Here is a 23,123-nt window from a genome sequence, read left to right on the forward strand (position 1 = left end):
TTCTACTCTAAGTTGTTATGCTACGCTAGAAAAACAAAAATGTATATAATTGGGAGAAAGTTGGTCAGCTTCCGAAATGGTTACGAGATTGACCAAGTAGATCAAAGGGCGGACGAGCATAGTGCGGGGGAATCAGTTATAGTGTCAATCCGCTCTGGATAATTGACCTAGTCGAAGTGGGCCTTCGTATTCATTTGGTTATGATGACAACTTGGCTAAACTCGCGGTTGGCCAGGTTGTCAACTCTGTCAACAGCCCGGCATCTATACGACGTTTCCAATACAAATACGTTATGTGAAAAGATCTCTAGTGTAAACACCACTATACACTGCAAATAAGCTACACCGAGTCACTTTTGAAACCAGCCATCAGGATGAAAAATATAACATATTGAACCCGGAATGCGCTCCGTTAATGGCCTGTGAAATCATCGTCATAAGCTAAGGTATACAGCAAGTCCTACACATATCCAGACCGTATCGACATAAAAAAGAAAAATATATAATAATAAAAAGTTCTTCGTCAACCCATGATTAAGGGGCTCAGAAGACCAAGTATTTTAAGAAGAATGTCTGAAAAAGAATAAAGGCTCTCTTGGGAAAACCCATCCGTAAAATGCAAAAATCGAGCACGTCTATCTTCTACAGAACAAAAACATGTGCGGCCACAGCCATGACCAAACCAAGCAGGCTAGCACTCATCATAGAAGCACCGCTTGTCCCGGGGATGCTAGGGATCGTAGAAGGACCAACGGGCACGCCACTCCAGCTTCCAGAAGGCGATCCAGAAGGCGACGCGTTGCCAGGGCCGCTGCTAGGGTAGCTGGGAGATCCAGAACCCACGGGGTAGGCTGGCTTGCTTGGAGAGCTGGTGGCAACACTGCTTCCACCATAAGGACCTTGGGGAGCGCCAACAGAGGTGGTGGGCTTGGCAAGGGTTTGGATGCTGCTGGGGCCAGTGGGATAGGCAGCCTCAACGACTGGAGCACCCCCGGAAGGCTGGCCAATGTCGGTGTTTTGAGGGAACTCGACACTACCAGGTCCGACAGGGGTGCCAGTAGCAGTTGCCGTCACAGGGCACACAGTGGTGTACAATGGAATCGTCTCCGTCGTGACTTGGTTCGCTGGGCAGTTGGTGACATCAGGAGCGCAAGATGTGATGGTGTAGACTCTGGTCGTGTACACGGTGCTGGTGGTCCAAGGCTGGGAAGCCTCGGTAGTCACAGGCGCGGCGGTCTGAGTTGCCTCGCTGACGGGGCAGACGGTAGTGTACAGAGCAATAGTCTCCGTGGTCACATAACCTCCTGCCGGGCAGTCGGTGACGTAGGGCGGGCACTTGGTAACGGTGTGCACAGACGTGGTGTAAACAGTGCTTGTCGTGAGGGAAACAGTCGCAGAGCCAGCAGGGGTCGTTGTGGCCGGGCCGCGGGAGATTGTCGAGTTGGACCACTTGCTCGTTGTCGTGGGGTACACGACGGCAGAAGAGGTGGTGGTAGTCACATCCCTACCCACATTCGTGCTGGAGGCCGGCACCGTAGGCTTGCTTGAAGTCGACGCCTTCACCGACGTGGTAGAAGTCGTAGGCTTGGCAGAAGTGGTGGGCTTGGTGGAAGTGGTAGACGCCTTGGAAGTGGTGCTTGCCTTGGAAGTAGAGCTGGCCTTGGAGGTGGTGCTAGGCTTCACGGTAGAGCTCGCCTTGGAGGTAGAACTAACCTTCGAGGTGGTGCTAGGCTTCACAGTTGAGCTGACCTTGGAAGTAGTGCTAGGCTTTACGGTAGAGCTGGCCTTAGAAGTAGAGCTTGCCTTGGAAGTGGTGCTAGGCTTCACGGTAGAGCTCGCCTTGGATGTCGTGCTGGCCTTGGAAGTAGAGCTGGCCTTGGAGGTTGTAGACACCTTTGACGTGGTGGAGGCCTTGGAGGTAGTGCTCGCCTTAGAGGTGGAGGAGGCCTTGGAGGTGGAAGAAACTTTAGAAGTTGAGGAGGCCTTGGAAGTTGAGGAGGCCTTGGAAGTTGAAGACGCCTTACTAGTGGAGCTTGCCTTGGAGGTCGTGGACACCTTGGAGGTAGAAGACGCCTTGGAAGTGGAAGATGCCTTAGAAGTGGTGGTCGCCTTCGAGGTCGTAGAAGCCTTGGAAGTGGTGGACGCCTTCGAGGTAGTAGAAGCCTTGGAGGTGGAGCTTACTTTAGAAGTAGTGCTGGCCTTTGAAGTGGTAGACGCCTTCGAGGTGGTGGATGCCTTCGAGGTAGTGGAAGCCTTAGAAGTCGTAGACGCCTTGGAGGTAGTAGAAGCCTTGGAGGTCGTAGACGCCTTGGAGGTGGAGCTTACTTTGGAAGTAGTGCTGGCCTTTGAGGTGGTGGACGCCTTTGAGGTGGTAGAAGCCTTAGAGGTCGTGGACACCTTAGAAGTTGTCGATGCCTTGGAAGTAGAGCTTGCCTTCGAGGTCGTGGAGGCCTTGGAAGTTGTAGAGGCTTTTGAGGTGGTGGAAGACGCCTTGGAAGTTGTTGATGCCTTGGAGGTCGTGGAGGCCTTGGAGGTCGTAGAAGACGCCTTGGAGGTCGTAGAAGACGCCTTGGAAGTGGTTGAAGCCTTGGAAGTGGTTGAAGCCTTGGAAGTGGTTGAAGCCTTGGAAGTGGTTGAAGCCTTGGAAGTGGTCGAAGCCTTCGAGGTGGTCGACGCCTTCGAGGTAGTAGAAGCCTTGGAGGTCGTAGACGCCTTGGAAGTTGTCGATGCCTTAGAGGTAGAGCTTACTTTAGAAGTAGAGCTTGCCTTGGAGGTGGTGGAAGACGCCTTGGATGTGGTGCTCGCCTTGCTGGTCGTCGACGAAGCCTTGGACGTAGTGGTCGCCTTGCTAGTCGTCGACGAAGCCTTGGAGGTCGTAGAGGTCGTCGAGGCCTTTGTGCTAGAAACCGTAGTTGCCGAGGTGGTGGTGGTAGGGAAGGGGTTACATCCGACCTGCAGCGCCTCGAGCGCCCACTGGTTAAAAGTCGTTCCGTTGATGTTGTTTTGGTTACCAAGAGAATAATCCCACAGGGAAAGACCACCAAAGTGCGCCCTGTCCTTGTACTGGCAGACCAAGCTCTTCACAGCATTTGGGTCAACATAGCCTGTCTCGAATGACCCTGGGGCTGCCGGTTTGGCCTGAAGACCAATGTACAGCTTAGCCGACTTGCTCTTGGCGCTACCGGCAACAATGGCCTCCCAGTCATCGTAGTTGAACTTATCGCCGGCCGAGTTTCCAGGAATGGGATCACACGACGGGTTGTTGTAAAACTGGATGAAAAGCTTGTCAAAGGAGGCTTGTTGAATCAGGTCCTTCAAGACAAAGAATTGAGGGTTGGTAGGGCATTGGGGGGCAGCAGTCAAAATCAACGACGAATCAATAGAACGGAACGTCTCAACCATCTTGATGTAAGGCGCCATTGCTGTTGAGTGAAAAATATTAGCGTTGAATTCCAATAAGAGCACATTTCAAGAATAGGGGGGAATCTTACCCCAAGTTTGGTCGTTCGGCGGCTCAATGTCAAAATCGAAACCATCAACTTGGGTGTGGAGAATGGCACTCTGGTCAAAAGGGCGAGGGCCTCCCCAGTTTGGGTTGTAAGGACCAAAAGCATTGTAAAGGAAGGTGGCAAAGTTGGTGGCTGTGGTGTTGTCTGTAACTTTGTAGTTGGAAGGGAAGAGAGTAGAGTTGCTGTACACTCCTCCGATACTGAGAATGACCTTGACACCCTTGGATCTGCAGTAAGGAATATCTTGCTGAAGGCCCATGCAATGGCTCAAGAGTTGTGTGGGCAAGCCAGTTACGGGGTCAGGATATGAATCTGCCCAGCAGTTGGGTCCGAAGTTGATACCGGGATACCCAGAGGGGCCAGGGGCATTGTTAACAAAACCAAGAGTGATGGAATCAATACCACTATCGCAGTACGGCTTAATACTCTCGAGTGCGGTTTGTCCCTGAACATTAGTTGTGAGCGACGTGTCCAGCAGTTAGGGGGGAATAAGAGAGGCAAATATGGCAAACATACCCAGTAGCCGTTGAGGAGGCCAAAGGCCGCAACACCAGCCCTTGCGGAAACCATATTAATGACTGACTGTCCAGATTATACTAGAGAAAGACTGTAAGGTGGCCGAAGCCAGGAAAAGAATGAGTGTGATGATGATTCTAAGATCAACGAAAGGACGCAAACGAAACCGTCTGCAACTTGGCCTAGGAACCGAGCCGTCTCTGAGGTTGACAGAGCTAGAGTTGATAAAGAGAACAGAAAGAAGAAGAGAAGAAGGGAACAGGCAACGGCCGCAAGGCCACCCATTCGGATTTTTAGTTGCCCACACCTGCTCGGGCCTTACTGTAAACTAACAGCCCAGCCTACTCCCAAAATGCATCCATCGTGGACTCGGCCATTTCCTTTCTCGGCTTCCCCTGGGGCCTCACCTCACTAAGCCCATCTGATTGCGCCGCGGGACTGGGCTCATATGCGCGTTTGGTCTTGGCCCAATCTCTCCATAGTAAGCCATGACGGAAGAGCGGCTCCGTGAAGCCTAATTTGTCCATTCACAGCCTTTCCACTGTAAACCAATAAGGCAAACGGCGAGAGTGGGCAGACGAGCCCATGGACAAAGTAGCCGATGCTGCTGAATTCAGGAACAGGCATAGTGGTTTCTACAGACACAGCCAACAGCCCACCATTGGTCCAATCTAGGGTTCCGGCCGAGATTGGGTGGCCTGGAATGTGTATTCCCGTTGTATCCGTGTATAGAGACTTGGAGTTGCGGTCTTTTTTTCACGCAATGCCCATAACCGATTGCTACGTACAGTTGGTCTTGCAACCAACAACAGACAGGTACAAGCACAAATGTACCGGTACGAGGGCTACCTTAGTACCTAGTAGGGCCCGGCGGGAGACGACTTGATGTCAGTTGTCAGCTTGATTGGCCGCTTGTAGAACTAGTAGTGCTTAGAGTGGGCGAAAATAGCCCGAACTCACGACAGCTGAAAGCTGAACCTTTCCATGACATACATAGTACTTGAACGGGTATATAGATCCATCAAGCAGCCAGTTCACGAAGCATGATCCATGTTGATTGACAGGCTTTGATCAGCCATCACCAACACAACGACGTCGTCGATGCTTCACGTCTCCTCTTTCCAGGACCAAAGGCGAGCAAATGCGACATGAAAGGTATGAGGTTCGTCTCGCCTATTAGCATCCCGCGTTGGTGAAAACAGCGAAGGATCTGGACATGGATGACCCCCCATCTTGCCGTACGATGGCGAATCACAGGCGCCGGACGTGAGGAAAACGGCGTGTCCCCGTTCGCATGTGTCGTGTCCAGGTCCCCTGCAAGCCATTGTTTAGCGCGTGGCGCACAAGTAGCGTGTTCTTAGTCTCTAACTGGCAGTTTCTGCCAGAAGTGAAGTGTTTTTCTCGTAGGGCTAGTGCCAAGCCGTCCAATGAGGAAGACCGTTGTGCCGTCTTGGACGCCGCGTACCTGAAAGACCAAGGCGCTTAGATCTCTCGAGGACAGGGGGAACCTGAGTTCGGATTTCAGCCGGATTGTCGTGAGATTTTCCTATCATGAGCAAACCGTCCCACGTGTGTGTGCGGGGGTTGGCAGAGGAAGATTCTGCAGTGCAGGCTGTGCAGCTGCGAGGGGCATCTCTCACCTGTTTGCGTGCTTGCGTGCGTGCGTACATACCATGCTTGAAGCCTTGCAAGTACAGTCGTGTACCGCACCCGTACTCGTATGCGTGCAGTTTCAAGCATGGATACAGTCACGACACAGATGAGTTCTCTCGTGTCAGCCTATCGCGGTTCACGCATGGTACTTTGGAAGTGGGCTTCATTTCAGTCGGCCACTTCTACTTTGGGTGTTGTTGTTGGTAGAGAGGCGGAGGTCGGAGTTGTAGTGGGCGGAGCATTTCCCACTCGACTCGAAGCGAGCAAGTGCGAGTAACGTTAAGCCAGGAACTGGTTTTGCGCCCCGGGTTTATTACTAAGTTGCTAAGGCACAGCACCTTATCTTGTCTCTACACGACGGCGCCAGGCCAGAAGCAGTATGTCATGTCCTAGCACGATACAAGTCTCATTATGCATAAGGGACTAAATACATCCGGAGAAGCCCGTAGTGGTACTGGTTTCGAGTTTTTTCTTCGTCCTGTGCTCCTCATTACGTCATGGACCATCATGCTTAACCACTGCCAAGGTTATCTCGTTCTACAACGTCAAAAACACGAATAGCCTGCAAACCCATCAAGTTCGACAACGCTGCCCTCCCTCTTCCTCCTCCCCCCTTGCGGCTGCATGCAAACAAAATTGCGCTTCAAACACCTGCAGCCATTAACGTGCTCGTGTCTGTGTGCCTGCGTCGCCAAGACACACCACCGGATCTAAGCAGACAGGGGACCCTGGCCTGGAAAAACTCTCGTCACACAAAGTTGGGCCCGCGCTTTGCCTCTGCTTCGGCCGTTGCCTCTTTGATCAGCAGACAATTTATTGGCCATCTCTCTGCCGCTTCTTGAATTTGACTCATACGGGCCTTTTATTTCCATTGTGTCATGCTAAATTGCTAAATTATTGCAAACGCTACCACTACTGCTAGTACATATAATATACAACTCGGTGAACAATCTCTATAACAAACGGCATACGTGTCTGCTCAAGCCGTGTCAAGCACAACCACCTCGGCCTCGGCCTCTCCAATGCTTTCCACTACCAACTTGTCTCCAATCTGAACTCCCTCAATAAATGCGCCGTCTCCCTCAGAAAGCTCCGCGTCCTCTCGCCCATCAAGTCGGATCTTGGCCCTTCCGCCCTTGAGCATTGGTACGTGGACGTACACTTTCCGCTGTGTTGTTTGGGTTGCGCCGCCTCCAACAGTCCACTCAAACTTGCCATCGGGTGCGATGATGCCAGCGCCCATGACGAAATCTGCGTGAATGGGGATTGTGTTGGGAATGACGGGCTCTGCTTCTGCTTCCTCTTGTGCGGTAGCATCCTCGCCGGCCTTGAGCGGGCTGAGGATCTTTACAAAGCCCTCTCTTTTGTCCTGGTCTGGGAAATTGCGAGTGTGATATCGCGGAGTCAAGCCCCTCTTCCATGGAATAGCCCAGATCTGAAGGAAGTGGACCGTATCCTTGTTGTGCTCGTTGAATTCTGAGTGGGCTATTCCCGTGCCGCCTGTAGTGAATTGCACGTCTCCACGGTGCATGCGGAAGAATTTATCGGATTGGCCCCCCTCCTTGCCCTTGGCGAGCATAGAGTCGCGATGCGTCAACTCTCCGGATAGAATGTAGCTGAAGATTTCAAAGTCTCGATGAGGGTGGGTGGGGAATCCAGTGTTGGGCTTCACTCTATCCTCATTCAAGACCCGTAGGGATCCAAAGTGAGTGTACTTGGGGTCGTACCAGTCGGCAAAGGAAAAGCTGTGGTAAGTGTCCAGCCATCCTAGTGAGTTGTGGCCCCTGGTCGAAGATAGATGAGGTGTAATCTTTGCCTTTCGGAGAATTGAAGCCATGTCTGTGGCGTTTGCGGGTGTATGTAGATCGGAAGATGCGGCTTGTGTGTTTATGGGTGATGTAGAAGTGTTGCTGCTGAATATGGCTTTATAGTAAGCTGAGGCGTATTGCTCAACAGGTAAGATGTAGATGAGTGTGGAAATTGAAGCAACCAGAATTGCAAAGAGCAGAGGGAACCGACTCATTTATGCTCCGCCTACGAAGAGGATACGACCGAGAACGAAGACTACAGAATTCTCCAGAATGAAAGAGGTGCAAAAAGAACGCCCCAAGATATACGTAGTTTATTGGCGATAAATTTCTAAGGCTGACAATATGCTCTGTGTAGGTGGTACTGCGTACTAACGCGCCGTTCTATGTCAAAATTTCGTCACTCGCCCCATTACTAAAGCTTTGCTCAGCAGGTAAGCAAATCAGAGCCGCTAAAATTCATCACCAAAAGATTACACTAGCCTTTCTAATGGCCTTGCGCTTTGTATTTGTCTACTTTGCCGAGGTAGGGCACAGCGCGAGATGAAATCGCCGAAATATTATTCCCGGACCTGTTTCAAACACTTGTAAAACAATTGATTGGAAATTAAAGACTAGAGTCGCCGGAATCTGTAGATCCAGCCTTGTACTCCGTAAACGATACTGCTAAGATCGCCAAGGTACGGGTATGCTCCACTTTTGCTTGTCGCTCAGCGGTGGCTTACTAAGTGGTGTACGCACGTTAATTGGATGAGCCGCCCAGAAACTGATGTACATGAGGTACAGTCTTGGAGGTGATACATCTACCCTGTATCCAAAGGGCTGGATACGCGTTTCCGCTTTATAGAGGCGGCTCGAGTGGATTGACTTGAAATGCTTGATTTATGCAGTGGAGCTATAGGATATAAAACATACCTGGGCACTATACCCCCCTATGTTGTTGAATAGAGCAGAGTTGTAGTCTAGGTACCTATTACCAAGAGAGTTTTTATGATGCCTAGGTACTAAGTACTTAGTTACTCAACAGTATTATCTTCGAGAGAGTGCAGTTGAACAATTGCTTCTGAGATTTTGCTTCCTGAGGCTCAACAAGCATATTCATTTCAACCCCATGCTTGACGTATCCATTATCTTCAATTGCATTACGCTTCGTAAACGCCCGTAATCGCCAACCACAGGCGATATTCAGCAATGCATGCAAATTCACGTGATCAACCACCCACGCGTCCAATGAGACAGCCAGTCGCTCGTCATTGGTCTGATGCCGTCTTAAAGTGGGCCGCGACCACCTCATCGCCAGCTGAGCAAAGTGAATGCGTTGGCAAGAGCACCCCGCCAGATGCAGTTGTGTTGCCATGCTTAAATCAACCATGCTCCTCGTCTCACAAAATTATGCTCGTCAACCACTCATCCTATCCTGTCCAGTCCTATTCTATCCTCAGCTGCTCGTCAAAAGCCTCCATTGGCGGCTCGAATCTCCAAGTCAGCTTCAGCTTTGTTAGGCCGGACCCCTGCCATCCCAGCCACCCGATTTTGCGGGCCTCCGGCGGCTGCCTGCGCCACCCGTTTGCTAGAGCTTCACTACCGAAGCCCGATTCGAACGAGCCCGACCTTGCACGACGGAAGACAGAGGCGATTATCCTTGGGTAGATTAGCAGAAAATCATGCATATCATGGTCCATTGTTAAATACCAGATCCCGTTTTAGCTTCTATTCGGTATGTTGCTTCCGCCGTTTGTTTTCATGGCCAGGTGCGGGACGGCAAATCTTGCGCTGTTTCGGCCTGCAAGGCTCCTATTCGGCCCCATCCTGACAGCTTCCGAGCGCTACGGCGCTTCATGCATCTTTCGGTGGCTGGGACACCCTCCTGCGTCAGATATCCCCCCAGCCTTTTTAAAACCTAGCCATACACCTGATAACCCATCCCACACCGTACATCTTTCCCTCACTCTTGCATTGCGTCCTGCGCAAGCAATTGGTCAAACTCTCTCTTAGTGCAGTTTGCCTGCGCCCACCGCAGCAAGAATGAGCTACCAAAACACTGACCGTGACTATGCAGAGCCTCCTCGTACGTTGGCGCAGCATTGCAGATTTGCAGCGCACCCGCTAACATTTCTTCTCTCATCTAGGCTGGCGGCAGTCAAATACTCGATATCAGCCCGTCCCCGACAACGAAGCCTCCCCTTCGACACGCCAAAAACGCCACCAGAGTGGACGATCGAAGCGCGCCTCCCCAACAAGCCGACGTTCTAACCGCCAATCCTCACAAATCGACGATGAATCTGATGGAGTAGAAGTAGCTCCCCTGAGAATAATAAAGTCACGCTCTTCCGAGTTGCACAAGCCAGACCGGTCGTACGCGAAGCCATCCGCACAGCCTCAAGGATACCATGCCATTGAGCCAGAGGAGGACCCAGTAGTGCGTTTCGACGAAGCCCAGTTAGCAATGTTTGCTGCGGATAACGCCTCCCGCATGCCTAATATCAAAGATGAATTGGCTTTGGCAGCGGGCAAAGTTACTCCTGGCATTGACGACACACCGTACATTCAATATGCTCTACAAGCCCTAGTTGGCGGTCAGAGTGTATCGTTTCCATCACATCTCGTATCCAGCTCGTCTGACGGACATTCTGATCGCTATGAGCCGCTACGGGGATTTGATGAATCTGCGGCATACACCTCGCCAATTCATCAGGATCGATCAGTGAGGGATAACAACCCCCGACCAGAGCCTCTCCCTCAGAAAGGCCCTCCTACCCCTGGGCAACTTCCGCGGCGCAGCACGGCCTCGTTTGATCCGACGGGAGCAAGCTCATCACGATGGATTCCTGTTTCCAAAAACATGCAAAAAGATCTCGACCCACACGGCAGAACCCTCCAGTCCCTCAACTTCAAACCACGGATCCTACGGGCATTCTCAATGGTAATCCTAGCTATACTAATTCTACTTATGATGGCAGCTCTCATCTTCTCGGCCAGGTACTCGTACGCGCACTCTGGCTTGACGCCATACCCAGGCAGCATCTACTCGGGTCAATACTTTTTATTCCGCATATTGCCACAGCTATTGGCTGCTGTTATTTTCATTTACGCTCAGAATGTCGTAACTGCCTCTTTACGAATTTTACCCTTTACTGCGATGGCTAGTGAAGACCCACGAGCTAGATATTTGGCTCCTTTTCAGAGACTATATCCCAGTACGTTTTTGCTACCCCAGTTCATTGGGCCGTGGCAGTTCAAGATTTTTGATGTTGCAACGTGGCTGGCCATATTCACGATCCCCTTGCAAAGCTCAGCTTTCACTTGTATTCTCGTCCACGAGAAGTGGATTTGGGCGCCTGTTCAACCGGTTGTATGGGCGCTTGTCGGCCTGTATGGTATTCTGTTGCTGGCAACAGTCAATTTAATGGTGTTCTGGCTTGTGCAATGGACAGGCCTTGTTTGGGACATTCGTTCGATCGGAGATCTTTTGCCCCTATTGAACCGCAGCAATATCATGGCTAGCTACCGACGCGACGATCTTGCCGAGAACGCCAAAGTGTTTAAAGGCCAACTGCGCGAGAGATGGTTTGATCGACTGGGTTACTGGAAAGCCGAGGATGCGACCACTGGAGGCATTTGGTACACTATTGGAGCATCGCCTGTCCAAGATTCAGGGTTCGCGTCTGGCGCAATGGGCAAAGGGGCTGGCAACGATGTGTTAATCGGCTTGAAAGGGGCGGCGCCTCATCTTTTGATCGACAACACTCTTGGCAGATATCTGCCGCTGTATCTTCGTGATGGTCCACTCATCTTTTCCGTAGCAGTCACTTTTGTTTTGCTGGCAGCTCTGGTGGTTGTTTCTTTCTTGCCACAGACTCGGCTAGAGTCTGGGTTTCTGCCGATGCTGAGCGCAAGACCTGATCACAATGCCTTTTCGCCCGCCGACTTTGTCTTCAGTTTCGTGCCGGCTCTTGCTGGCATGATTCTCTTTTTGCAGTTTCAAATCGTCGATCAGTCGCTGCGCATCGTCCAACCATGGGCTGACTTACACGATGTGAATGGTTCTTTGGCTCAGAGATCGCTTTTGGCAGACTATGCAGCCTGTCTTCCCCTGCAGGCGACATGGAGAGCGTTGAGAAATGGACACTGGAGAGTGGCGGCCGTATCTCTGCTGGCTGCATTGTTTATTTTCATCCCAATCCTAGGGGGCGGGCTCCTGATGGCTTTAACGGGTCCTGATAGGGCGGTCCGGATGTATCCCAGCATGCCAGTCTTTGGCGTCCTGTTGGCATTCCTCTTCCTCTATGTGGGCGGACTCGCCTTGATGGTGCCCCACCGACGCCAATTCCTACTGCCCCGGGCCGTCACCTCGATTGCTGGAATTATCAGTCTCTGCTCTGCTGAGGAGCTCACACAAGATGCCGCGTTTCGATCTGTTCGAGGGCGGAGAGATCTCGAGAACCGACTGGGTGTCGGGCGCGACGACTCCCGGGATGAGAGTTCATGGTTCTTTGGCCCTGTGCTGGGAAAGGACGCAAACCGGGCGAGTATCAGACGCATGGTCGATTTTTCAGAAAAGATGCCAAGATCTTCAAGATCCATGGTTTAATGATTTGCTTTTACGTTTTATTTCCTTTTGTCATCCTTTCTCCTTGTTGAAAGCGCAGAGAAAATGAGCATGGCGTTTGATTGTTTGTATTGGTTGCATGATTTCAACATGCGGATGGAGTTGGGAGAGCTATCGAAGTTTGACATTCATGAGATGTGCTGGAAAAGGGTATACGAGTACGAGACGCGATGGGAGATATGAATGATGAGTATATAATGTGGAATGCACGGTGGTTGGAGATGGGAGACGACACGATGTAATGTCGATATGATACCAGTTTTGATGTGGCTGAAAACTACATGTACTCATTTCGTAGAAAACATGTTTTAAACCTAAGTCTTTATTTTGGCGCACAGTAAACACAGACAGGCTAAAGTTGTGACAGCAACACATTTTTTATGTATCCACATCTCAACTGTACTACGCCTTGGAATGTTCCCGCTGTTTGACGGGCGATGTTTCAATCTTGGCTCTAGAGCACTATGGAGGGAACGGGGGGAAACAAATTTATGCAATTGAATTTCATTATGGGCTTCATGAGCCACTGTCTAACTCCCCCAAGTAGGTACTTAATAATACTCCTTCCAATGCTGCCGTGTTGAACCCCAGTTCAATATTACAAAGGAAAACCAAGACGTAAGATAATCGTGTGTTAAAAGCAAATCATAATGAGTGGCCATGGTCCGCTTGCTTTGTAAAGAGAGACGTGAACAATGAATGAGTGAATGTGGTTCAAGTTGGCCCTGCCTCCTTGAATCAAGATGCAAACAAGATAATAGAAAACAAGAACAAGAACAGCTGAAAAGGTGCAACGCCGTCAACGGCTCCGCAGGCCTAGCACTGATTGCTTTAGGCTTTCCATAGTGTTTGTCCGCTTGCGTCGCCGGCGGTCCTTTGCGACGGTGGCAGCGTCGACGAAGGATTGCTGGACGGGGGCTTTGGAGGCTGAGCCGCGGCGGCGGGCGAGGATGCCTTCGGTTGTGTTGGGGCTCTGGCTGCGCCTGTGGAAGCGAAAGAAGGGCAGCGTGGGGGATCCCGAGGAGCTGCTTTCGTTGTCGTCGTTGTCACAGTCCGAGTCTGTGTCGTACTCGAAGACGGAGATGGGGAGTGGCTCCGGAGGTGGCTTGGGGCGGAGCTGTGTGGTTGATTTGTAAGGGCGGAGGGTTTGGGTGAGAGCAGGCTCAACGCTGATGAGGTTGGAGGATCGAGGCGTGATGAGAGATGAGTGAGGGGATCGATTGGCGAGAGGCGGCAGAGCTGGTAGTGGTGCTGTTGGTGGAGGAGAGGGAGGGGGATAGTGATAGTCCAGGGGGGTGGATGGCCGTGAGCCGTTGGAGCTGGTAGGGCGATGAAATGCCATGAAGGAGACGGGGGAGAAGGCCCTGGGATGAGGGCTCGCTGAACGATGTTGATGGGCGGCAGGTCTTGGAGGAAGAGGAGGAGCGTATTGAGGAGGATAACAAGCGTCCGTTGAGCAGGCAGCTGAGAGCTGAGAGCTGGAGCTCTGCCTTGAGCATGTGTTGGATGGCATTGACACAATCTTGGGGAATGCCGAGTATATTGGCGATGTTCTTCGCGACTGAATATCTGAGAGTGGCCAGGAGTTTTCTTGAGAGTGATGTCCCTGAGGAAGAGGCCGTCTCCTCACACACTGAGGCGAAGGAATCAAGGCCGGATAGTCTTTGGGTGGGACCATGGGCGGGACGGCACCTAGCACTGCAACAGAAGCCATTGCCACGCCTTTATTCTTGGTGCTGCCGTGAATGTGAAGTCCGGATTCCAGGAAGCTGTCCCAGAGCTCGTCCCCATGCGCGTGATAACGGTAATCGTCGTCGTCTGCCGAAGCCTCGGAGTCGGTGCGGTCGTCAATCAGGCCCGGCGGCGACAAAGGAACGGCGCCTGCACTTGCCTGCGAGCCGAGCGACGTCCTCTTATCCTCGGACTCATTCGAAGATCTCCTGCTGTTGTAGGGAGTGCGGGCGCCCTCGCTGCGAGGGTACGAGTAGTTTGCCACGGGGTAGTACTTTGATACGAGGGTGAGCTGGGCGAGCTTGCTGGTTCGCTCCATGACACTTCTCTCTTTTTTTTTTGGGTGGTTCAATGCTGTCTAGGGTTCTCCAGTTGGGAGTGTCGAGGTGTATGACATGGGTGTATTTTCCTTTTTTTTTTTTCTGTCAGTGCGTTTTTTGGTGGTTGGAATAGCATAAAGTCTTGCGTACTGAGACTTTATGCGAGAGGGAGGGTTCAAGGAGCAAGGAGGCATGATATACAAATAGTCTGTGAAGAAAGCAAAGACAATGTACACAATAAAGATACATAAACACATGCACAGTTGACGATAAACAACAAGAGACATGCATAACAGACAACTCTCTCGATCGATCGGATGAGACATTTTTCCCTGCGGGGAGGGCAAACGCACCTCCCCTTGCTCGTCCTCCTCTTTTTGCCCAAAGTTCGTGGCGTCGCAAATGTCTGGGTTGGGGCGTCGGAGGAGCCGCGCGCTGCCCTTGACACGGGAAGCATTCCTTTGCTCGACGCCGGCAAACATTGAGTTGAGGGCCTGTGCTGGGGTGTACGAGAATATTCCCCTCAGCTTCTAGGGATACTTGGGCTCTGCCTCTGCAAGGCTCTCTGGGGGTGATTTTTGCGGGTACTCGTTTGCATTCTGGATGGGGGCTTGGCGGAAGGGCGGAGGCATTGCAGTGGGCAAACATCATGAGGGATAGATATTTTTGGATGGGAAGATGGTTTGGAGGCGGGAGTTTGTTACGAGGGGGGAGAGCATGGATCAAGGGCTGGTCTTTGTATGGCATATGTTGGTTTGTCACTACGTAAGAGTTCTTCTTCTTCAGGTTTGGTGAAGGTAATCTGTAATATAAGATATATATGCAAAACACGAGGCGACGGAGAATATACACGTAGCAAGTACTCGTAGGAATAATTCGAATAGATGATTTCACCACCCAGAAAGTAATCGTGTGTAACATATAGTAGAACAAATATACCAAGTAGCTCCCTTTTCTCTGCCCATCAAGGTGCTCTCGTTGAGAAAAGAAGTCGAATTCCGGCCGTCGAGAGATCGGCACGTCCGCGGCCTGACACCAACTCCAGATCGGAACTCTCAGCTAAGAAAAGACACCATTTACGGCATCGCCGTCGCGCTCTCGCGTCCTCACTGGCAGCTAAGACTGTGCAAAGACCAAGCAAACGCCTGAGACTCAGACCCTGGCAAACGAACACGGGCGCGTCCCAATGCTTGGTCAGTGGCGTTAGGTACGACTTAGATGGCAAACAAACCTACGTGTGCGGTGAAGGGGCCACATAAAACATGTACTTACATGTGTAGTGAGATGTATCTCAACGTGAACGACCGAGCGCGAGACGTACTAGGTAGTAATTGAAGGCAGTACTTCGTACTCTGACATACTGTACGAGTACGTGTAGCCAAAAACAGAACACTATAGTTACGAGTTTATACGTGCTCCTGGAGTAACCAGACCCTCTCTCAATGAGGGGGATCCCTGTCTGTCTTTTGAACCACCGCTCGCCATCTCCCAACCTGCCGCCTGATCGGGGCCAGCTTAGTTCGCTATCCCGGTCGATCGGGATACTCTAGACAAGGGTAGGGGAGGATTTTGAAAAGCCAAATCGCCCAAACTGAGACATGCATGTAGAGACTGGTGTGAGACCGGATTGCTTCCGTGGGCGCCGCGAGAAATGGAGGCAACCAGTCTTGGACTTTTGAGCACTAGGCAGGCTTAAGACGTATTTCTAGATTAGGCTACCGCCCAACAATGAACTACAGGGAGATTTTCCATTTCCTTCTCGTGCCTCTTTATGAATGCATTAGAAAGGCTATATGTGGTTGGAGGCTATTAGTTCTGTGTAGACCTAATGAAAGCTACTATACCCCCGTACTGAGATTGAAATGGCCTTGCCACAGTTGCCCGTACAAATCGCAGCAAGAGACTCCATACTCGTATATTTCTTATCAATTGGTTCACTTCTCTCCTGATCTATTGGGCAAGACAAGGCTCTAGTATCCAGCTCTTGTGTGTCGGTGACACAGGCAATCGGCCCATCCACACGTGGCGCAAGAACAAGGTGCATGCCGCACGAAAGGCTGGGTCTAAAGAATGCAAGCCTCGTCTCTATGGCTACGCTTCACCTTGAGGAGACCTTCATAATTCCTGGAGAGACACAAAAGAGTACGTATATATGTAGGAGACGCCGCGCATTACGTACGCCTTCAGGCGCGTTCTATGATGGCTGGCACAGGGCATCGCGATGAAGATTTCAGTTGCTGAGCACAGGGCAGGAATTATACTGATAAAGGGAACCAGCCTCAAGGGCAAAATTCTCTTAATCTGAAGAGGGAAGAGATAAGGATAGAGTCCATGTGGTGCCGGTGGAAGACATGATCCGACCACATGTACGGCATACGAATCTGTATAACATAGCTTAACAGAGCGGTGATACCTCGTATGGGAGCAGTGCCAACGCTACGGAGGCTGGGGGGATCATTGGTGTCAAAAATTACCGTCACGCAGCTCCGTATATGTACCTTGGCTCACCTTATCAATATACCATCTCGAACTGGGCGCCAGCATATATGTGACGCCAGACCAAATGCTTGTGTAGAATATGCAGCTACTAGGGACACGGCAGTGGCAATTAGTTACAGATCGAAACGAAAGTGAGTACGATGTACTCGTGACTTGATTTTCTTCTTTCTTTCTTTCTTTCTTTCTTTTTTTTTTTTGAATGCGTTGGCCGGTCCTATGTGGACTCTCCATGTGAGCAGTTCTCATAGCCTACCCTACAAATATATGATTGCTATGATAGAGCTTGAACAAGGGCACGCACAAAATTGCATATTCTCCATGAAATTTGAGCCACTAGTTGATTCCTTTCTCTCCTTGCCGTTATAATTGATCAACTTCACATCCACAAGATATGTGGGCAGTGCCAATGCAATGGCGGCGCTGGTTGCAGGAGAAGAGTCCGTCCTAGTCGGCGTGTATCATGACAACATCGATTACCACATTGTGCAGAACAAGTACGAGGTCCACAGCTAAAGCCGCAATGCTGCATAAACACATCTAATTCTGGCAAAGGTGACGTCGTCTAGGTGATCCCCAAACCCTAGGCCTCCGGTCAATGGTAAAAGACGTCGATACTTGCCAACGATTGGCTCGCCCGACCTGAAGCTTCGGATATCACCTTATTTTGGTCCGAGCCGTGCCGCGCCGCTGCTAGACAATATTTGATACATGACCCGTGGTACAATTTCCGCAATGGCAGCGAATTGAATGCAAAGAACATGAGCTGGCCTCTCTATTCGACGAAGCTGAGAGACAAATGAAACAGACTGATTATTACGTCCAAGGCTCTACCTACTCCTGCGGTAAGCGTTAAGATGAGGCAACGGCTGTGCCAAGGGACGGCATATTGGGCTGTGGCAGAAGCTGTGTAACACACGCAGAGGCGCGCAGATACGGGAGGCACAACGCCTCGCAGTGAGTTGTACAGCTTCAAGATGAAGATTCATGACGTTTTGAATACAGTGAGCCTGATTCCTGGGCATCTTGGGTGGTGGGCGGTGATTTGCATGAGCGGCATTGTATAAGTGGTACCCGCCAGGTACTTGTATTAGGCTGTATAAGGGGGTAGAGGGGACAGGTACTGGTTTGGTATCAGACAGACGTGGCGCTTGCGACGTGGCGTACTAACCATGAAGGTGCCAACCTGACAAGATCAGCCTCATTTAGCGGGAGATCGGGGTGTTGCTGGCACTGACAAGCTGTCATCAACCCTCCATCCACTGTATTTTTGCGCTGAGTCTGCCTTGGGCGGTCCCTTTTTGATGCCCGTTTGCATGTATCTGCCGTCTTGTATTGTCATTGCCACTGCCATTGCCATCGTGGTGCTTGCATGAAGCAAGGTACAATGCATGCATCATGCATACCCAGACAGACAGACAGGCCTGAGACCTGATATATTACCAGGAACACGGCGAGAGACGCCCAAAAGTTCGAGTCAGGGATGGCCCTGGCCCCCTCCTCCTAGATCCCATCTCGGCGATTCGCATCGCTTTCCCCGGCCCACCGAATCCATCCATGGATCCCTCAGCTACTGGTGCTAGTGCTAGCAGATTTTGCTTAGCTGTGGAGGGTGATCCTCTTTTCCGAGCAGCTTTGCAACTTCGGTGCTGCTGGTCTCAGCTGGGGGTTGCGCACAGGTTGCCGCGGCTGGGACGATACATGATGCCGCCGTTGCGTAGCCGCAGAGGGCGCATGTACTTGCTCTGGCGATGCGACCTGCTGGGTACGCCGGAGCAGAATCCGCCAAGATGGCCAAGATGGGGGCCGTGATGCAGAGTGCTTGCTTTTCCATTGGGTGCCCAAATCGCATTTGAATCTTATCGTGTCCGCCTCCAGACGGTCGACGTTGGACCTTGAACCTCGCATCTTACCTCCAGAAACCGCTGCCTCCTTTCCAGCACATCCGCTCGCTGCATCCCCTGAGACGATGCCGTGGTAAAAAGTCAGCATTGGGCCTCAAACAGGTGCCAGCTCGCCGGCCTGCAGCCTGAAGCTCCACCAACTGAGCTTTGCTGGCCGTTTCTGTGACCTCGTGGAGAACGGGCAAGGGGGAAAAAGGACGGGCGAGAGAAAGTGGTTGCTGCAATACGGAGAGTACTCGTACCTTTACTGTACAGTCCCTTGCTTGTATAGCACCAGCAGCAGCACCAGCGCATCATCTCGACGCCTCGCCCAACAACGACACCGTCACACCCCCTTCTCTTGATTTTTCCGTCTTCTTTGTTTTCCCTTTTTGACGCATCGAGTCTTTGCTTGGGCCACGAGCCCGAGGCCAGCGCGGGAGGCATCCGGTCTGCTTGGGCCGTCGCAACGCAGCAGAACAGACGAAGAGACACACACCAGAGAGAGAGAGGGCATCTGCGCTTTTACCGCCTGTCTGTCTGGACATTGGGAGCCTGAAAAAAAAAGAAATAATAACCGCTGCACATCCATTCGTTTTCTCCATTCATTCATCCATTCACTCATCAATCAATCAATCAATCAACCAACCAATCTACCATCGATCCACCAGACCAGACCAGCCAGACTGGATCATTTCTTTGTTCAATCCATCCCCTGCCTGCTCTGGCCGCTGACCAGCCACTATAAACGCTACTGAATCCCAGCTTCAGTTGCGCGGAAAAGACGTGCGGTGCCGCGCTTGCGCACTCCAGCCCCCCATTTTCCAGCCGGTTTTCCCCTGCCACCAGCTTTTTTGACATCACCGCCCTGGCTCTTTTGCGCCTCTGTCTGTCTCTGCTCTGCTTCTGAGCTGAGCCAGCCTTCTCCCATCTCCTGCGGGCAATTGGGTCTTCTGCCGCCTTTCGCTGCACGATTCACCTGCTTGCATATCGCGTCCGGCTTCTACCCTTGACTCACGCAACTTTGTCTCGATATCCTAGTGCCTGCGCTTATCAATCCTCCCCCTCGGGTCCTTTTGGCGCAAATCACCTCATTGCTGGTCTGGATCTGGATAGCAACAATTTTTTATTTGCCTATCCTTTTTTTTATTGCTCTTGCTGAAAACACGCGCTTCTAGGGTTCTTCGGCTCGTTGGCTACGGCACCCAATTCGCCCACGAAACTGAACCCTGTAGTGGCATCCCTCGACGACCTCGCGCCCTTGTGGTTTTTGCCCTCTCCTCCTAGCATCACCGCCGGTTAGCCTGGCGGTGATCAACCTCATTCAACTTGTCTTTCCTCCCCCCTACGCTAGGCGGCGCCGCAGACTTGTCCCAACGACCTTCCCCCGTTTCTAACGACCGTTACGCGACCCACGAGAACACGCATTTCCCAAAGCAACGCCAGCAGCAACAGCCGCACTTGCAGACTGCACAAGAGCCTCCCAGCAGGCTCTCCACCCCGTCTTCGCAGCACAGATCTCTTCGCCGCACGCCGAAATTCGACTCTGTGCCCAATCACCAGCCGGAGCCGGAGCGTCGAGTTCACATCGCCGCTGCCTCGGCGGGCTTCTACCCGAGCATTGTATCGCTTTCGCACGACTCCGAATCGTCCATCACTGGGCTTGGGTTGTCGCTGTTTGACGAGTCCAACGAGGATAAGCGCCAGCGACCACAGACCCAGGGGCCGCGTCACGAAGCCTCCAGCTCTGCGGGAATCCAGAACCCACCGGCCTCCACTGGCGTCGCGCATACAAGACATCAGCCTAGAGTTCCTCGCATTTCCAAGCATACCCACAACGCAATCCTTTACGCTTTAGAGGAGGCTCTCCGTCAACCTCGCCCCTTCACAGCCGACGAAATTGAAGAGACTGCCAGCATGTCTGACCTCATGACTGGTGGCCTTCCTGCCACCTCCAATGGCACTTCCCTTGGCCCTGGTCGCATGCCAGCGGCCGCTCCCGCACCGACGAGCTCGCCATCAGGCATCAAGGGTCCTAGGGCGATCATGCAGGAGAGAGCAGCGAGAGAAGCGCGCCAGAGGGCAGAGGCACGGCAAAGAGCCGAAAGTGAACAGCAGGCATTGGAGAAGAGCCGTGCTGAGCAAGAAGCGCGAGTGCAGCAGGAGACGGAGCGTCGCAATGCAGACCGGCGCGCTGCTGGCGTTGCTGCTGGCCAAGGCATCACTGCTGAGGCTCAGCAATCTACTAACCCTTCACATTTGGGTCAAACAGGCCTGGACCCTTCACAAGCCCCGCGAGCGACCGCCGCACACAACCAGACCCTACCGCAGCAGCATCCGGCTCAGATGGCAAGCAACCAGCAACACCATTCCCCTCCTCAGGCTTTCCCGGCTGGGAACTCCTCGACGCAGCAGCCTGCATCTGGGACACTTGCCGGTGATACGGCGTCCGATCCCACCAAGCCACGCAATTCGTTTCCCCATGCTTTCGAGCGATGGGAAACGTTGTCTGCCCATTGGGAGGGACTGACGAGCTACTGGATCCGCAAGCTGGAGCAAAATAAAGATGACATCAATCGCGATCCCATGAGCCAACAGCTGGCGCGACAGGTTACGGATTTGTCGGCGGCTGGCGCCAACCTCTTTCACGCCGTAGTGGAGCTTCAACGCCTGCGGGCCAGCTCCGAGAGAAAATTCCAAAGGTGGTTCTTTGAAACCAGATCCGAGCTGGAGCGCGCCCACGAAGTGAATGCCATGCTGGAAGCGGCCCTCGAAAAGGAGAGGAGGGACCGCGAGCAAGCAATCCGCGAGGCTGTCGACCACGAGCGCGGAGTGTCCAAGACTCAGAAGCAGCTAGTGGAGATGAGAAAGGAGCTCGCCATCTCAAAGGAGGAAGCCCGTCGGGCCTGGGAGGAGCTCGGGCGTCGTGAGCAAGAGGAGCGTGATAGAACCCTGTCTCTTCAGTCAGGGCACCCCACGGTCGTGGGCGGAGTTCAGGTAGTGCCAATGACCCAGGGCGGCGGCCCCAGTCGACACAGCAGCACCAGGGAGCAAGGAAGCTACCAGTCCGATTACCAACGACCAACTTATTCCATTGAGCAGCCTGCCCAGGGCCGAGGACAGACCACCGCAGGAAGCAGCAGCTCCGGACAAGGACAATACCAATCTGGCCACCAGGAAGAACCGAGCCGTCGTGCAGGCGCTGGCTCCGAGGGCGGTTACAGCGAAGGTGAGTACCTTATCGATGCGCAGGGAAATTTCATCCTAGACGGGGACGGACTTAGAATTCCCTTCGCTGCGCCGCCCTCAACGTACACAGGTTCTGATTTGGATCCAGAAGACTACGACACCCCGGCCACGACAAACCCCAGCGGTGCGAACATGCCCTCGTCAACATCCGCCCCGCAAAGCCAATGGACCGGCGCCTATTCGAACCCTCAGGACTATTCTGGCCAGGGCTATGGGAGTGCTGGGTGGGAAGCGGTGCCTCGGCATCATCACCCTACTCGACTGAGCGATGTCATGGAGGAAGAGGATGAGAGAAGTCGGACCAGCGCCAGCCACAGCCGAATTTAGGAGATCGACTGACGCCATAGCCTCCTTTTCTTCTCCTCTCACCCTCCCAAGAACACCTAAATTCCTTCTAGCGTTGGATATTTTGAAAACGAACTTTGTTACATAGGAGCGCAGATGACCTTGTTACGACTACGAAGCCTTTTAGGCGCACACATTTGCATTTTGAACCGACGAGGGCTATGGTTTTGAGCTTTACGCCCCTCTGTTTCTCTTTTTCGTCTCTTCTCGTTCTTCTTTTTGCGTTAATAAGGCATAATTCCTTGGGATTAAAAAGACTCGTCACATTTGAATCAAGTTCATGACCGCCTTTTTTCTCTCACCCCCTGGTATAAATTTGCGAAAGATGGGACAGTTTTTCATCCGACGAGCTAGGCATCAACACCTTAGAGCAAGAAAAAGCCTGGGAACCTGTTTTGTTGATACACACACCTTTTTTTATGATACGCTGCGTTGATTTGCATTTTGCATTTTATTTTGCACTTTTGCTTCTTTTGTTTTTCCTCTCTGGGATGGGATATTCCTCTTTGCCCCATGGATTTTTTTTTCTCCCTAGCCGAAATGATTCAGGGAAGAGTGTACGTGTTTTTTGTTTGAGCTTTTTTTTTTGTGTTTGCTTTCTTATTTTTCAGAGAGAAACCGATAGATGAAAGATCGACGGGCCATTTTTTAATGTTTCTGCTGGAACCCCTTTTGCTTGCTCGTTTGCTAAGCGGCGGAGTTTGAGGAGAATTCAAAACCGTTGGGAACATTTGGGGGGGAGAGATGGTGAGGAAGTGTGAAGGCAGATTTTGGGGGGAAAAGGGAGTTGGGGGGCGTGTTTCCCTTGAAGTGTATTCATGTAAATGCCTAACGTTTATTCTCACAGGATATGATTATTCTTCTTTTACTTTTTTTTTTAATATCGCGTGTGCATGTATGTACCTATGTATGTGTGTTTGTGTTTTGAATGTAAATTGAGTACCTGGTTGTTTGATAGGGAGAGGCAACTCTCGTATGGTAGCTGGAAAGATACACCAAAGGTGA

General features: G+C 51.9%; 5 protein-coding genes across 5 annotated transcripts; 2 read left to right on the forward strand and 3 right to left on the reverse strand.

The window, feature by feature from the left end:
- Positions 1-152: 152 nt before the first annotated feature.
- On the reverse strand, positions 153-4,237 carry TRIVIDRAFT_80474 (glycoside hydrolase family 18 protein; the record flags this gene model as incomplete). Its single annotated transcript, XM_014096114.1, has 3 exons — positions 153-3,421; positions 3,491-3,953; positions 4,025-4,237. The coding sequence occupies 3 exons, from the start codon at positions 4,076-4,078 to the stop codon at positions 642-644; spliced, it is 3,297 nt and encodes a 1,098-aa protein (XP_013951589.1).
- Positions 4,238-6,656: 2,419 nt separating this feature from the next.
- TRIVIDRAFT_65983 (uncharacterized protein) lies at positions 6,657-7,514 on the reverse strand (the record flags this gene model as incomplete). The annotated part of the gene is made up of 1 exon (XM_014095752.1): positions 6,657-7,514. One exon carries the CDS (start codon positions 7,512-7,514, stop codon positions 6,657-6,659), a length of 858 nt encoding a protein of 285 aa, XP_013951227.1.
- Positions 7,515-9,510: 1,996 nt separating this feature from the next.
- TRIVIDRAFT_65984 (uncharacterized protein) lies at positions 9,511-12,076 on the forward strand (the record flags this gene model as incomplete). Its single annotated transcript, XM_014095753.1, has 2 exons — positions 9,511-9,553; positions 9,615-12,076. 2 exons carry the CDS (start codon positions 9,511-9,513, stop codon positions 12,074-12,076), a joined length of 2,505 nt encoding a protein of 834 aa, XP_013951228.1.
- Positions 12,077-12,585: 509 nt separating this feature from the next.
- On the reverse strand, positions 12,586-14,144 carry TRIVIDRAFT_232022 (uncharacterized protein; the record flags this gene model as incomplete). The annotated part of the gene is made up of 1 exon (XM_014095754.1): positions 12,586-14,144. One exon carries the CDS (start codon positions 14,142-14,144, stop codon positions 12,894-12,896), a length of 1,251 nt encoding a protein of 416 aa, XP_013951229.1.
- Positions 14,145-18,198: 4,054 nt separating this feature from the next.
- On the forward strand, positions 18,199-22,100 carry TRIVIDRAFT_195041 (uncharacterized protein; the record flags this gene model as incomplete). Its single annotated transcript, XM_014095755.1, has 2 exons — positions 18,199-18,406; positions 19,891-22,100. 2 exons carry the CDS (start codon positions 18,199-18,201, stop codon positions 22,098-22,100), a joined length of 2,418 nt encoding a protein of 805 aa, XP_013951230.1.
- Between the last annotated feature and the right edge of the window lie 1,023 nt (positions 22,101-23,123).

This window comes from Trichoderma virens (genome assembly GCF_000170995.1).
Source record: "Trichoderma virens Gv29-8 chromosome Unknown TRIVIscaffold_89, whole genome shotgun sequence".
NCBI lineage: Eukaryota > Fungi > Ascomycota > Sordariomycetes > Hypocreales > Hypocreaceae > Trichoderma > Trichoderma virens.